The sequence below is a fragment of the Bos taurus genome, chromosome 3 (genome assembly GCF_002263795.3).
Source record: "Bos taurus isolate L1 Dominette 01449 registration number 42190680 breed Hereford chromosome 3, ARS-UCD2.0, whole genome shotgun sequence".
NCBI lineage: Eukaryota > Metazoa > Chordata > Mammalia > Artiodactyla > Bovidae > Bos > Bos taurus.
Window position 1 is genome coordinate 20,094,780 of NC_037330.1, and position 16,099 is coordinate 20,110,878.

The 16,099-nt window shown below is 44.2% G+C and overlaps 1 protein-coding gene across 3 annotated transcripts; it reads left to right on the forward strand.

Moving 5' to 3' along the window:
• Positions 1-3,996: 3,996 nt before the first annotated feature.
• ENSA (endosulfine alpha) lies at positions 3,997-10,813 on the forward strand. Of its 3 annotated transcripts, NM_174050.2 has the most exons (4): positions 3,997-4,185; positions 5,844-5,969; positions 7,183-7,349; positions 10,046-10,809. In NM_174050.2, exons 1-4 carry the CDS (start codon positions 4,129-4,131, stop codon positions 10,059-10,061), a joined length of 366 nt encoding a protein of 121 aa, NP_776475.2. In that variant the 5' UTR covers positions 3,997-4,128; the 3' UTR covers positions 10,062-10,809. The 3 variants fall into 3 exon arrangements, with proteins under 3 accessions (NP_776475.2, NP_001300934.1, XP_059737515.1); NM_001314005.1 differs by lacking the exon at positions 10,046-10,809 and having other exon boundaries at positions 7,183-9,629; XM_059881532.1 differs by lacking the exon at positions 5,844-5,969 and having other exon boundaries at positions 4,009-4,185; positions 10,046-10,813.
• The last annotated feature ends 5,286 nt before the right edge of the window (positions 10,814-16,099 follow it).

The window sequence follows — 16,099 nt, forward strand, 5'->3', positions numbered from 1 at the left end:
CCAAAATCAGATTGATTATATTCTTTGCAGCCAAAGATGGAGAAGCTCTATACAGTCAACAAAAACAAGACCAGAAGCTGACTGTGGCTCAGATCATGAACTCCTTATTGCCAAATTCAGACTGAAATTGAAGAAAGTAGGGAAAACCACTAGACCATTCAGGTATGACCTAAATCAAATCCCTTATGATTATACAGTGGAAGTGAGAAATAGATTTAAGGGCCTAGATCTGATATGGAATGAGGTCCGTGACATTGTACAGGAGACAGGGATCAAGACCATCCCCATGGAAAAGAAATGCAAAAAAGCAAAATGGCTGTCTGGGGAGGCCTTACAAATAGCTGTGAAAAGAAGAGAAGCGAAAAGCAAAGGAGAAAAGGAAAGATAGAAGCATCTGAATGCAGAGTTCCAAAGAATAGCAAGAAGAGATAAGAAAGCCTTCCTCAGTGATCAATGCAAAGAAATAGACGAAAACAACAGAATGGGAAAGACTAGAGATCTCTTCAAGAAAATTAGAGATACCAAGGGGACATTTCATGCAAAGATGGGCTCAATAAAGGACAGAAATGGTATGAACCTAACAGAAGCAGAAGATATTAAGAAGAGATGGCAAGAATACACAGAAGAACTGTACAAAAAAGATCTTCATGACCCAGATAATCACGATGGTGTGATCACTCACCTAGAGGCAGACATCCTGGAATGTGAAGTCAAGTGGGCCTTAGAAAGCATCACTACGAACAAAGCTAGTGGAGGTGATGGAATTCCAGTTGAGCTATTTCAAATCCTGAAAGATGATGCTGTGAAAGTACTGCACTCAAGATGCCAGCAAATTTGGAAAACTCAGCAGTGGCCACAGGACTGGAAAAGGTCAGTTTTCATTCCAATCCCAAAGAAAGGCAATGCTAAAGAATGCTCAAACTACCACACAATTGCACTCATCTCACATGCTAGTAAAGTAATGCTCAAAATTCTCCAAGCCAGGCTTCAGCAATACGTGAACCGTGAACTTCCTGATGTTCAAGCTGGTTTTAGAAAAGGCAGAGGAACCAGAGATCAAATTGCCAACATCCGCTGGATCATGGAAAAAGCAAGAGAGTTCCAGAAAAGCATCTATTTCTGTTTTATTGACTATGCCAAAGCCTTTGACTGTGTGGATCACAATAAACTGTGGAAAATCTGAAAGAGATGGGAATACCAGACCACCTGATCTGCCTCTTGAGAAATCTGTATGCAGGTCAGGAAACAACAGTTAGAACTGGACATGGAACAACAGACTGGTTCCAAATAGGAAAAGGAGTACGTCAAGGCTGTATATTGTCACCCTGCTTATTTAACTTCTATGCAGAGTACATCAGGAGAAACACTGGACTGGAAGAAACACAAGCTGGAATCAAGATTGCTGGGAGAAATATCAATAACCTCAGATATGCAGATGACACCACCCTTATGGCAGAAAGTGAAGAGGAACTTAAAAGCCTCTTGATGAAAGTGAAAGTGGAGAGTGAAAAAGTTGGCTTAAAGCTCAACGTTCAGAAAACGAAGATCATGGCATCTGGTCCCATCACTTCATGGGAAATAGATGGGGAAACAGTGGAAACAGTGTCAGACTTTATTTTTTTGGGCTCCAAAATCACTGCAGATGGTGACTGCAGCCATGAAATTAAAAGACGCTTACTCCTTGGAAGAAAAGTTATGACCAACCTAGATAGCATATTCAAAAGCAGAGACATTACTTTGCCAACAAAAGTTTGTTTAGTCAAAGGCTAAGGTTTTTCCTGTGGTCATGTATGGATGTGAGAGTTGGACTGTGAAGAAGGCTGAGAGCCGAAGAATTGATGCTTTTGAACTGTGGTGTTCGAGAAGACTCTTGAGAGTCCCTTGGACTGCAAGGAGATCCAACCAGTCCATTCTGAAGGAGATCAGCCCTGGGATTTCTTTGGAAGGAATGATGCTAAAGCTGAAACTCCAGTACTTTGGCCACCTCATGCGAAGAGTTGACTCATTGGAAAAGACTCTGACGCTGGGAGGGATTGAGGGCAGGAGGAGAAGGGGACGACAGAGGATGAGATGGCTGGATGGCATCACTGACTCGATGGATGTGAGTCTGAGTGAACTCCGGGAGTTGGTGATGGACAGGGAGGCCTGGCGTGCTGCAATTCATGGGGTTGCAAAGAGCCGGACACAACTGAGCGACTGAACTGAAGACTTCATTGCCTGGATGTCTCTACCAAATGGCTCACTGGCTTTGAAAAAGTCAGTGTTTTCAAAATTGAACACCTTATTTTCTATCTACTTCCAAATTTCATTTCCAAATTGATTCCTTTCCTTGAATTTGTTTCTACAAATAGTCATCTTGAGGCGCATGGCCTGCCAATTCCCTATATTCAGTTTGCTGCTAATCTAGTAGATTTCATTGCCACAGACTTTCTCAATTAGAATCACTGTTTTCTATTCTAAACTACCTCGTTTGTAGAGTAAATCCTAATTACTTCCCAACCAGAGTATTGCAGAGGACTCCCAGCTAGATTGTACCCCTCTAGTATCTTTCTGTTTGGAATTCAAATTATTTTTTATTCATTACTACTAGGTTAATCTTCCTTAAGAACAATTCTGGTCTGCCACTCTCTGGCCTAAAACCCTTAAATGTCTCTCCTAGATAACTAAATTATCCACTAGTTTCTTATCCCGACACTCAAGTCCTCCATGTTCTCAACTCAGTTCTATTTTTCTAGCTTTCATACTGACCCCATCAGCTAGAATACCCTTCCATCACCTTTACCTGGCAAAATTAAAGCTGATTTCAAATACACACCTCCATTATTAAGTCTTCTTTTCTTGCGGAGCAGCGGGGGTGGCAGTGGGGGGGTGGGGGTGGGGGGTTGGGGAGGGGTGCTTAGTTGCTGAGTCCTGTCCAACTCTTGCAACCCCATGGATTGTATGTAACCTGCCAGGCTCCTCTGTCCATGGGATTCTCCAGGCAAGAATACTGGAGTGGGTTGCCATTTGCTGAATATGAACTTTCCTTTGAACCCCTTTATCACTTTATTAACACTTTAATTTCAAGCTGACAAGGTTTTGCCTTGTATAATAATCTGTGTATTCTAAGATTCTCAGATTTTCCCACTAGAAATGTACCTAATTATACAGAAAAATGAACAGACAGCCCTAAGGCTATCTGTCACAATAGGTTCCCTGGAAAATTAAAATTTAATATCAAATTTTCAGTGTATTAGACTTTTAATATAAAAATGACGTTTTTTAACTAACACTCTAGGAAGATGAGTCTCTTTTAATCTTGAGGATTTGGGTACACCTGGCATACTGTGAAAACCCTCTATGGCAAAGACTGCCTTACTACATATATATTCCTTGTAAAACTAAAACAGTACCATCTTCAAACACTCAATATGTTCGCGAGTATTTACGCAATGTTTACCATGTACCTAGACCTGTGCTGTTTCAAGGAGCTCAGTCTCCATGGGATGGCCATCCATATTCTGCTAGACCATATTCTGCTAGACCATTCAGTCTTTCCATTCCACACCCTAAATAACACACTGGAAGAGTGAGGAGGACCACTTTAAAGTCCACTCTGACCTCCATATTATTTTCTGGAGATTGATAATTTTCTGCTAACACTACGCGAAGCTTAATCCTCTTCACCTGGAAATAAAAGGTTTCCATCCTTTCGCTCTCCAATTCGAAGCTCAGGAAAGTCCCCTGGGGGCGACGAGGTAGGACGGCAGAAAGTCTGACCCCCACGAAAGGAGCAAAAATGCCAAAGCTACCAGCACCACCCCTTAACCTCTCCCACGTGCATCCAATTGGTCCTTGTGAGTCACTCTCTTCCCATATTGGCGTTCCAGCTTGCCCGTCGCCTCCATAGAACCCACATTTAGCCAGCAACTATTGGTAGATCGTTACGTCATTGCCCTATCCACCCCGCTCCCATTGGCTCCCATAGGAAGGGGCGGTCACAACGTCACAGGCAAGGGCCGCCATTTTGACTGAGCAATCCTAGTGACAGGAGCTGAAGGAGCAGCGCTGGTTGTCCCGTTTCCCCTCCCCCTTCCCTTCTCCGGTTGACCTCCCGGGTCCCCCACACTCCACAGTCCCGGTCCCACCATGTCCCAGAAACAAGAAGAGGAGAACCCTACGGAAGAGACCGGCGAGGAGAAGCAGGTGAAATGGAGGGGGTGCGGTGGGCGAGTTGGGGGCGATTGTGATGGGGCGGGAGGCGGTCTCCCACCAGTGCGGATTGGTCGCCATGGTCTCGGGCTCTGCAGGGGTTGGCCACGTCTTGCGTCATGCAGGGTGAGTTTCAACATGGCCTGCTGCTTTGGCTCTGGTTAGTTGGCTGGATTGTCAATCATTGTAGTACCCTTCCTGATTGGTCAGTAGACCTACTGCTAGACGTATTGAAGCTGTGCTGTAATTTGCCGAACCTGAGCGCGGGGCGGGTGTTTGGAAAGAGTGGGTGAATGAAAGGGGGTTGGTGGTCTCGGGATGAGATGTATGTTATTGCTTAGTAGGGGTAAAATGAACGAATAGCCAGGCTGTGTCCTGCATTCTATATCCTCAGAAAGATACTGGTCAAGATACAGACGTTTAAAAAGGGATCAGCACCGGGGGAAGGGAGAAGAGTAATTATTATCATGGCTAATTTAAGACGGCAACTTTCTCAAAGAGACCTTTTGATCGCTGTAGATGGTCTGTTGCCCACCTTCAAAGAGGACCTTACAAAATTGAAGAGGGCTAGAGTTTCAAACAGAATAATGGAGGTTAAACCTAGGAAAGACCCCTAGAGAGTCGTGAAAAGAAAGACGCCACCATATTTCCCCCCTACTTTTAAGGTAGTGGGGACTTATTTCACCCGCGATTCTGTGATGAAAACATGCCAACTTCTTTAGGTGTTTTGTATTTAATTTATAACATTTAGTAATGTACTCGGGTTCATGAAATACCCCTGGGTTATATCTCGGCCAGGTTTTCAAAGCAAAGGAATGCAATTCCACTAAAAAGAACCACAAATTGGCTTCATGTCCATTCTTTAAAAGTCATTAAAGAAAAGGGTAGCAGGGCCCACAAAAAGGGAAGCAGAGTAACAACAACAGTAAGAGACCCTGCAAGTTAATTGGGCTCTTGGCATGTTTCCCAAACCTCCATCACTAGGGAAGGTGTTGATTTTTTGACAGAGCTGGTGGGTAAATACTAGTGAACCCAATGTATCTTAATTTTCCTGAGATTAATTTCTGTTTACCTGTCACCTTCCTACTACAATGTTTATGGAAACAATGCTGTCCCTTATTGCTGTCCAGTGCTGACCATTGCTAAGGTGGAGCTTTCTGGAGAAGGCCACAGAGCTAGCCTCCATAGATTTATCAAAAGCCTAGCTTAGGAGGGAACATCACAGCAGTTATCCCTTTCGATTTCCCATTTGACCTGTACTGTGTTTTACAGACAGCTAGAGATCTCCCTACTAATCTTGCATCACCAGAATCCCTGCTAGCTCTTTTCTGTCTTTCCAAGCTTCTGTTCTAAGTGAGCTACTGCTTGCTCTTTGATTAAAGTATTGTTCTTTGGCATTACCTTTAACCCAGTACTCACAGGTCACTGGGGTGGTTCCCTGGGTGTAGTGTGACAAACAGCTTTTTTTTTCACAATACAGTCATCTTGGGCTTTAGGGATTTGAACAAAGGTCTGGCTTTATTTAAGAGTGTGAATAGCATGTTTACAAATGGGTAGATCTCCAGGAAAAGGTAATAGTGTAAAAGTTAGCAGATATTAGAAGCAGTTGCTTCTCAGTGTTTAATTTTACTGGCCCCATTTGTTTCCTCTAGGACACCCAAGAGAAAGAAGGTATTCTCCCTGAGAGAGCTGAGGAGGCAAAGCTAAAAGCCAAATATCCAAGCCTAGGACAAAAGCCTGGAGGCTCCGACTTCCTCATGAAGAGACTCCAGAAAGGGGTATGGAGCACAATCTCTTACCCTCTTACTTTGGAACCAGAGGGGCCTTAGGGATGAGATCTGTGGAAGTTCTGCTGAGCACTGATATGAACGTTTTGTTGTTGGGCAGTAGTAAAGAAAAATTAGAAACTTGTTAAAAAAAAAAAACAAACCCAAGGCAAATACTGTAAGTTCCTAAGGGTATCAGTTATTTTCTGATTTCCCTCAGGATACTAAAGCTTAATGGAGGGGCATTTAGGACTGGCCTTGGGAGACTGAGGGAAGGATGTCAGAGTCTGGAATGCTGACAGCCTCCAGATATTTGCCTGTTTGGATGGTGGGAGTTTTAGGACTGCAGATGTAGGATTAGAGCTAAATTTTGAGGTGCATCATTTCAGAAGAAAGGCCCAGAAATCTGTCCTACAAGTGGTCCTTCTCCCAAGGGAGAGTCTTACCTTCATAGCCTTCTAGCTCCTCTTTGGGTTCCTCAGTCCTCAGAGGTACCTAAAGCTGACTGAGGGGTTGTTAGTCATTAACCTGGAGTGTATTTCTCTACGCGGATGAAATGGAGAGGGAAACAGATCCCTGTGGAGAATCCCAGTTACTGAGTCTTAGTCACAGATGATGATGTGGTGCTGATTTGCACTTTACCTTGCTGTAAGCAAGACAGGCGTAGGCAGGCTGTCACAGCCATGGAACATGTGTGGGAGTGGTTGGAGTCAGAGGAAAGTACATTATCCTCAGAGACAAGCCCAGTTTCTATTCATAGTCTGAGAGAATAATTTCTCATTTTGAGGTTGTTAGCTTGAGGTTGATCTCCTACTGATAGCCATAGGTTGACCCTTTATATATCTTATTCATTTCTGTTTCCCCAGCACCAAGCCCATTGGAGACTAACAGGTCCTTTATAAACCTTTGGGATTGAAGTCAGCAATATGGTTGAAGTATCGTGGACTCATGGGGCTACAAAAGGCTATAGGAGCTATCTCTTAACTCCAAAAAAAATACCCTAGCTGGGAAACTGCTTACAAATGTGAAAGTCAGAAGACACTGGGGAGAAAGCATAATTAAATATAGTTAATACTAAGCTGTGTATACATGAGGCTAATCAAAAAAGACTTGAAAGATCTGAGTGTGGATGCAGGTTTATAGGGTTTATAGTGGACCTGAGTCTCCTTGCTTTTGAGGAAGACCGGAGCTCCTCACTCACCTAAACCTCCCTCTTGTCTCTTAGCAAAAGTACTTTGACTCAGGAGACTACAACATGGCCAAAGCCAAGATGAAGAATAAGCAGCTGCCCAGTGCAGGACCAGACAAGAACCTGGTGACCGGTGACCACATCCCCACCCCCCAGGATCTGCCCCAGAGAAAGTCCTCGCTCGTCACCAGCAAGCTTGCGGGGTAACCTGGGCCCCCTCTGCCCCCCTTCTCACTCACTGGACTTTTCTATATCTTAGGCAGGGACATGGGCACCTAGCTGTCTCTTCTCAGCTTGCTCGCCAGAAATGACTATGCTGCTTCTGGGGGCTGCTGAGACTGTAACATGGGCTAAAGAGAGGCTCTGAGTTCACTGCTTTGGATAAACTGAGATTTCCACACCCTCATGTGGCCCAAGTAGGGGCCCAGAAATAGGAGCCTAGGATTGGATAATGCTGCAGACTTTCTTTTTCATTTGTATGAGAAACTGGGGAGATGTCATTTCTCCTTTTGGAAGAGAATGTGTCCCAAAATAGGGGAGGCTAAGCCTTGGGAATAATATGACAGGTTTAACATCCCGAGGCTAACCTGATACGATTGGGAAAGATAGACTGAATGAGATCTGTTTTCTGTGCTTTAAGTGTTTTGTCCTTTGGGCTGCTATTGCTTTCTTGTTTTCATTATGGCAGGTTTAGCAAATCCTCAAAAAGAAAAACTGATGTGCTTGCCTAAAACTATAATGCCCACCTAACCTTCTTTATTCAGTGTCTTTTACAATTTGCCCTGGAAGATACTATTCATGTAAAATGGGCACCTTCTCTCTCTCTTCCAGCATGTTGCTTTTTGAAAGTATCATGGGATAGTGGAAAGAACACAGGGTTAGCAGTCAGGATATCTGGGTTCTGTTTCCATTCAATTCTAGACAGAACTGACCGGTAGCTTTGGTTGAGTCACTTCACCTCTCTGGATTTCTACTTCCTCATCTGTAATATAGATCCAAATGTAAATCGGATTGATTCTGATTCTAACATCCTGAAGAATTCTGTGCTATTCATTGTAAAACCACAAGTGAGGAAGGACCATAGATGAGACTACAGAGGAGAAGTCATTGAAGACCGCATGAGGAGAGAAGTTGAGATTTAGGGATTATAAATTCAGGCAGGAGGACCTCATTCGTGTCATTGGTCTTGAGGGTCAAGAAAAAAAAATTCTAAGAAGCTAGCCATGAAGGCTCTTGCCTCTGCTCTCACTTCTTTCCTACAGTCTGGGCCTTGGCTGCTAAAAGGCTGCTCTGGGAGCCAGGCTGTGGGCCTGAAGAAACACGCTCAGTCATGCTCATGTGGAGTCCTACATTTCAGATGTTCTCAGCTGCCAGGTGTATTGTTAGGGAGACAGGAAGAAAAGGGAAGAATGGTCGCTCCGGGGCTTAGTGCTGCTGTGGGGCTGGAGCAGCAGGTTCTCAGGAGATGATTCACCTTGGTGAAAGCTGGGGAAGGCGGTTAGGGAGAAATAGAAGGAGCACTGAGAAATCTCTGCCTTCCTGGAGCTCAGCTCCTGTCCTCTGAGAGGTAGCAACGCTGATCATGAACCAGGTGGAGGAAAGAGGGGCTGCGGGTGGCCAGCATCGTCTATCTGATTATCACTAGCTTGGCCTGAACCACACTGAATGCAGTCTGCTCGTTAGGACAGAGAGGGCCAAGTGAGAGCTAGCAATTCAAGAGAGGAAGAGTCTGTCTTTAGTCCTCTCTTGACCTCTCAGCCCACCAGTTCTGATATGCCACACATCTGGCCCAGTGAGAACTAATGAACTTGCTGATGCACACGTGGGGCGTTGGGGTGTGTCTACACGTCTTTCCTGACCAGCCATTCACTTTTCAGGCCGTCATTCAGATTGGATAGGAAAAAGTTGGTGAGGAAGGAAGGAGAGAGCAGGATGCCGTGATTCCCTGGCCCCTAGGGCAACTCCTTGACTGTCACTTGTAATTGTATATAATTTTTGTGTTTCTTGCTTCATTTCCTCATGCTGTCTTCCTTAGTCTAAAGTCCATGTGGGAAGGGGAAAATGCCGAATATCCTTGTATAGTTTCCTCAACCGTCCCAGACATGTTGTACATAGATATGTCATGTTATTATATATATAAATATATATATAATTTTGTACGTTTTCTTCATCTCCAATCTTTTCGAATTTTGTACTCTTTTCTGTCTGAGCTGCTCTCTCTATCAGTCAGTGTGAATCCTCAAGACTGAAGTCACAGTGAGTCTCAGTTTTAGGAAGGAATAGAAGAAATAGGGAAATCAGAAAGACTATTGGTCTCTCTTTCCACCCAGTCATCTTCAAAGCTAAGGAAACAAAGAAACAAGCTACTTTTTGTAGATGCCACCTGCTCCCACAGCATGAAGTGCATAGCTTCCGTGGCAGAAAAGGGTCATTTGAAATTCAGTTTGCTTTGATTAAACCTAGAATATTAAGTCCATTCAAAACAACACGTGTGTTGTCTGGCCCTGGCCTCCATGCAGCTGCCACCTCATCACTCTGTGCCCCCAACCCCAGTCCGTCCATCTCCACTGTGGCAAGTGGCTCTGGCCATGCCCCTGAAACTGAGCCTGCTCTGAAAACCTCGTTATTTTTATCTTGTCTAAAGAATATTTTTCTTTGTTTTCTTGGATATCTCCAAAAACACAGAGAACAGTTTTGTAACTAGGCGAAGACCGAAATGTTCCTCTTCTTTAAAAAAAAAAAAGGACAACTCTCTGAATAGGATTAAGAGATGTGCCATGTATCCCCAATGATTGATAAGTGTGGAAGAATGATGGGGTAGAGACTGGGGTGGAACTTAGGGTTTTTTCCCTTACTACTTGACAGTGTTTTCTTTCTCTTCTTCTGTGTTCGTCCGCAGTGGCCAAGTCGAATGATGCTGCCCGGGGCTCCGCCAGATCCTGAGACGCTGCCCCCTGGGTCCTGTGCTGGCTCCTGCCCCTCCCTGCTTTTGCAGCCAGGGGTCAGGAGGTGGCTCGGGTGCGGGCTGGAGAGGCAGAAGCCCCTGCCCGTCGGTGTCCCAGCGCATGGAGCCCCTTGGGCCGAGCACCAAGACCTTGACTCTTTTTTGTTTTTTCTTTTTTTTCCAAGTAATTGTTGGGAGACATCACAGTGAAATCCTGGGGGTTGGGTGGGGTGGGGGGTTGAGAGGGTGGAGTGGGAGATGTGCGGGGTTATGAATTAGGACTTAGAGTTGATAACAAAAACATTCCTAACTATCCTCCTTCTTGACCTTGTAGCTGGGGTGGGGTGGGGGTGGGGTGGGGTGGGGGAGTGAAGTGGACTGAAGGTGAGGGGTTCTAATTGAGCTGTGTAGAAGAGTGCCTTGCTAGCTTGGATATGACTGGGGACCTGATGTCAGATAAAAGAAACTGTCTAAATATGAAAGATGCGGATGACTCCTCTGGTTCTGCAGAAAAAGCTAAGAACTGAATGTTAATTGTTTGGGTGGGGAGAAAAGTGCTGTCTTTGAAGTAGATTTGCTGTGGGAGGAAGGGCAGTGAGTGTGGGAGAAAGGGGATGAGTGTGGGGAGCACCGCAGAGCCCAGGGGACTTTTTCAGTATTTGAAATAAAAAACAAACAAGAAGATCCACGGAAAACAAAAAAAACAACAAACCAACCCAGAAATTCTCTGCAGCAGTTGGTGTGTTTTATTGGGGTTTGGCAAAAGGGAAAACAATAAGACTGAAGACACCAGTCAGGAGAAGCTGGTGTGGGGTTCTGAGCCTCTAAGGAACAGGGGCCCTTCGGATGGGATGTGTCTGGGTTCTCCATTTCCATCATTTAGGGAGAGGGTGCAGGGACATTGGCATATAGACCAGGACTTCTATAGCTAATGCAAAGATGAATCTTCCTCATCACAAAATGAGGGGTTTGCGGTATTTGATCTGAAGGGTTTATTCACACCTGAAGATTACTCCAGGCTAAGCATGAAAGGAAGCCACTCTGTTTTCCCTTTCAGTCTTCTTTTCTTCTCAAGTTCCTGTGTCTCTGGAGAATTGTAACCATTAGTGATCAGCCTTTCTGCTAGTGGCCAGCAGGAGGCAGAGTCACTTCTTTCCTCATGATGTGCTAACCATCGCTGGAATCCTGCCACTGAAAAGGGTTTAAAACTATCTGTGAGTGTAATATACAAAAGAAGTGTTGCCAAAGGAGAAACAGACTCACACTTTTCTTCTGTCACACTCACACCAGTCTACCATGTGTGAAGATGGAAACTTGCCCATTTGCCTAAGGAGATTTTATGATTAGGAGATTTTACCATAGTTATCTTCTCAAATGAGCATGCGTCAAGGAAGACAGAATCCCGGAGACAATAGATGTTCTAGAGAAATTTCTATCACGTTGAGAGGGTGGAGTACTTCTAAACTAGAGAAGGAATGTTCTCAGCATGTGATTCATTCTCTCTTCTTAATCAGAAACTTTCCAAATAAGTTTTCAGCTTCTCAGGAAGCTGACTTGCTCTCTCCTAATTTAGTCAGGGGACTGCGATGCCTCCTAACCATCAGCCTTTCTGAACAGCATGCTAGACACTGAGCTAGGTGGTTTGTAGGTACATTAAAGAAAGGCATGCCCCACCTTTAATGGGGTTTCTTATCTAACTGGAAGAAAATACATGAAAAAGTTCATATACTTCAGTAGTATAAACTTACATCTTAAAGCTAGGAGATGGATGTGTGTATGTAAAGCTAGGAGTGTTTATTATGATGGGGTTTCTGAGTCTTACTCCCCTTACGCCAGTCCCATGACTTCTTTTTGAGCACATTGTCCCTACTTTTATGTTTGCCAAGTGGCAACAGCTGGGCAGTGAGGTCAACAAGCCTCCAAATGCAGAAGCGTCAAGTTCCATTTAATATAAAGAGAAGGGACGTTGACATAGAAATAAGTTATTTACGGCAGTGCTAGTTTACTGAAGACCTTGAGTTAACATCTCTTAACTTTTAGGCTTTTACATGCTTTTTCCATTACTCTTGGCTTTCCTGGTCCTTAGGTTTAAGCTGTGGCCTTAGGAATCCTGGGGTGCCCAGAAATAGTCATTGCTGTTTCTGTTCCAGTTTAAAACCTGCCTTTCCTTTTCCTTTACTCATATGACAGGGCTAGGCAGTCAGGAAGCCCGATTCTGCAGTGCTTCAAAAAGCTGTTCTTGCCCATTATTTTAGCTTAGTGTTTTATCTTTATTCCAAAGAGTGGATTCAAGGGTTCTGCCACTCCTCCAGCATGGTTGAGTGATAATTGTGTTGACAAGTCTCTCAGTTGAGCCGTCTGATATGCAAGGTGGCAGGGATGAAGTCACAATTATTATTGTCCAACCACATTTATTTTAAGCTGATGTGGCCTGAGCATGGAAAACACAGGCAAAAGGAAAATAGCTGGGAGGATTGCCATTGAAGATATCTACTGTTGGTCTGCCAGCCACACCCACACTAGCAGCCCTTATGTGTACAGTGCCCTCTACTGGACCTTGAGGGAAGTCAACAAGCAAAGGAAAGATCTCTTCCCTTGGAAGCTGAAGTATGACAGTGGCATGCAAGTAAAAGCAAATTAATGTAATAAGATCCCACAAAGCATATGGGATCTTAATTTCCTGACCAAGGATCAAGCCCATGCCCCCTGTGGTAGAAGCGCACAGTCTTAACCACTGGGCCACCGGAAGGTGTCCAGATTACTGTAGTTCTAAGCAGAATTCCTGTGAACTAAGAGGAGGGTCAGGAGATGAGTTGGCTGAATTTCCTTAGAGATGGGTGACTTACTTAAAAAGATAAGGCCCCCCATGCTTGGGCAGTGATTTTTTAATTCACAAGGAATTGATGAAGTCTGACTTTGGGGAAATACTAGCAGTTTTTGACTCTTTGCAGTTGGAAATACTAGCAGTTATTGGGCAGATAACAGTGTAAGAGATGGTGTCTGTCCTGGAAGAACTTGAAGCCTCACTGAGATAGCACTTCTACATATAATGCAAGATAGTGGTAAAGGAATTCTGAGAAGGGAAAATTCAAAGGGCTGGAATCATGAGGTAAATATTAGTAGAAGAAATGGAAATTGAACTGGGCTTTAAAAGATGGGTAGTATTAAAGAATCTAGTTCAATTATTAGTTGATAAGTGCCTATAATATGCCCCTGGAGTAGGAAATGGAAACCCACTCCAGGATTCTTGCCTGGGAAATCCTATGGACAGAGGACCCTGGCAGGCCACAGTCCATGGGGTTGCAAAAGAGTCAGACACCACTTAGAGACTAAACAAGTTGCAAGGAGATGCCACTCTGGTGGGGAAACTACACGTGAGGAAATCATGCCGCAGCGTTAAACTTGCAGCAGAAGTTCAGCTACATAGAGGAATAGGGACAAGTATTTAATAGTAGCATCTAGCCCATTGTTAAGTCCTTAATTTACGTCATCTCATTTAATTCTCATAACAGTTCTACGAAGTAGATAGTATTGCCATTATACAAGTGAGAAAACTAAATCAGTAACTTGGCCAAATCACACAGCTTCTGAGAGTGGAGGCAGAATTCCAGTGCCTGCAATGGGATGGCGAGAAGAGTGATCAGGAAACGCTTCTACTACCTGGCCTGGTTCAGTCCCTGGTTAGGGAATTAGGATCTCACAAGCCACACGGCACACCCCAAAAGAAAGTAATCAGGAAAGGTTTCATGGAGCAAATTCCGAAGGAGAAACGAGATTTTTCTAGAAAGGTGCAAAAGGGCATTTTGGTAGCAGGACCAACACTAAGAGAAGGGTGAGGCAATGTGGAATCTGCTGATTTTGCAATACCGTATCAAGTGAGTCCTGGGGAGGGACGAGCCCAGGCCAGAAAGGCAGGCAGAAGGATATGATTTGCAGGCAGGCATGGGAACCATGGAGGTGACTGCAAAGAAGAAATCTAGTTGGTTCTGTGTTTTAATTAGGTCACTGCCAAATCGTGTGGAGATGAAATTTAGTTGTTTAGGCGCTCAGTCGTGTCCAACTCTTTGTGACCCTGTGGACTGCAGCATGCCAGGCTTCCCTGTCCTTCACCATCTCCCAGAGCTTGCTCAAACTCACGTCCATTGAGTCAGCGATGCCATCCAACCATCTCGTCCTCTGTCATCCCCTTCTCCTCCTGCCCTTAATCTTTCCCACCATCAGGATCTTTTCCAATGAGCCGGCTCTTCTCATCAGGTGGCCAACATATTAGAGCTTCAGCTTCAGTACCAGTCTTTCCAATGAGATTTAGAATTGATAAATTTAGTGATGGACTGGTTCTAGCATCAAGTTTCCTGGTTTTAAGTCCTGATTTTGATACATTTGAATGACTTGAGACAAGTTTCTTAAACTCTCTTTGCTTCAGTTTACTTATTTTATAAAATAGGAATGATGTAGTACCCACTGTACAGGATTTGCCGTGATGATTAAACAAGATAGAACACGTGAAGCCCTTACTTCAGGGATTGCAGTAGTGCCTAAGATATGGTTCCTGCCCAGGGAGCTTACAGACTATTGAGGGATATACTGAAGATAGGCAGACTGACAATAATTAGAGCACAAGGATTCGGAGCTAAGATAGGGAAGAGCGTAAAATGGTCTGGAAGTACAGAGTCTGGGCACCTAATTTGAGTAAATGGGAGGACAGCCAGGAAAATCCTTACACAGAGAGTAGCTTCTGAGCTGAAATATGATGGAGTAGTAGGACTTAGGAAAGGGGGTTAGATTGGGAAAGGGGGCCTTCCAGGTGGAAGGAACAGTCTGAAAAGATGCAGAGGTATTACATTCTGGCAACTTAAAATAACTGAGTAACTGTAGCATAGCATGCAAGGAACGAGGCTGGACCTGGGTGGAAGTAACCAAGGGTTAGGTCACAAAGGGCCCGTTAGGCTTCATCCTGGAGTCGTTGTGAAGCTGCTTAATAAAGATTTTGAGCAAGGAAATGACATGATCAGATTGGCCCCTTAAAATAATTTTTTTGATTGTAGTGTCAGGAGGAGACTGGAGATGGTAAAATGGGTGTATTAAAGATACTACTAATGGGATGGAAAAGGAAAAGGCTACTGTGAAAAGGAAGATGATGAATTCTATTTGAGACATAAGTTTAACAAACATCTAAGTGGAGAATTCTGTACTTGTAAACTGTTAACCATGGGTTAGTTGAGGTACAGTAACAGCCTGTATGTAGCTAGAGTACTATAGGTTAGATATGATGAGGAGATAAGGTAATGATCGTGGGGATGAAGACTGAGCAGACTCAGGAGATACATGAGAAGTACAATCAACAGAAACTGATGTGAGGAGTGGGACTCGGAAAGAGACAGGACACTATTAAAAAATTCTGAGGTTTCTGGCCTGAGTTACTGGGTAAACTATGATGCTGTAATCCAGAGAGAACACAGCTGGAAGAGCAAGTTTGGCATGGAAGACAATGAGTTCATTTTGCAGAAGAGTTGATGTGAGGTGCCTGTAGGACATCCAAGAGTAGGTTACAAGATTTATGTTACGTTACTGCATTTATGCATCTGGAGGTTGGAGAAAATTTCAGAACAGGAGATACAAATTCTGTAGAGCTCAGGATACACTAGTAAAGCCATGGACATGTAAGTAACAGAGAGCAGAAAGCCTGACAAACTGACCCGATGAAGGCTGACACCTGAAGGAAACAGAAACAGGCTCACCAGAATGGAGTCAGGATGATGTGGAGCCCAAGAACAGAGGTAATGGAGAAACTGAAGCAGTCAGTAGTGTAAAGCACTGTTACAAGTAAAATCTCACTGTGTAATGAAGTGTTAGTCGCTCAGTGGCATCCAACTCTTTGCAACCAAATAGTCTGTAGCCTGCCAGCCTCCTCTGTCTATGGGGTTCTCTTGGCAAGAATACTGGAGTGGGTCGCCATTCCCTTCTCCAGGGGATCTTCCCAACCCAGGGATTGAACCCGCATCTCGTGCA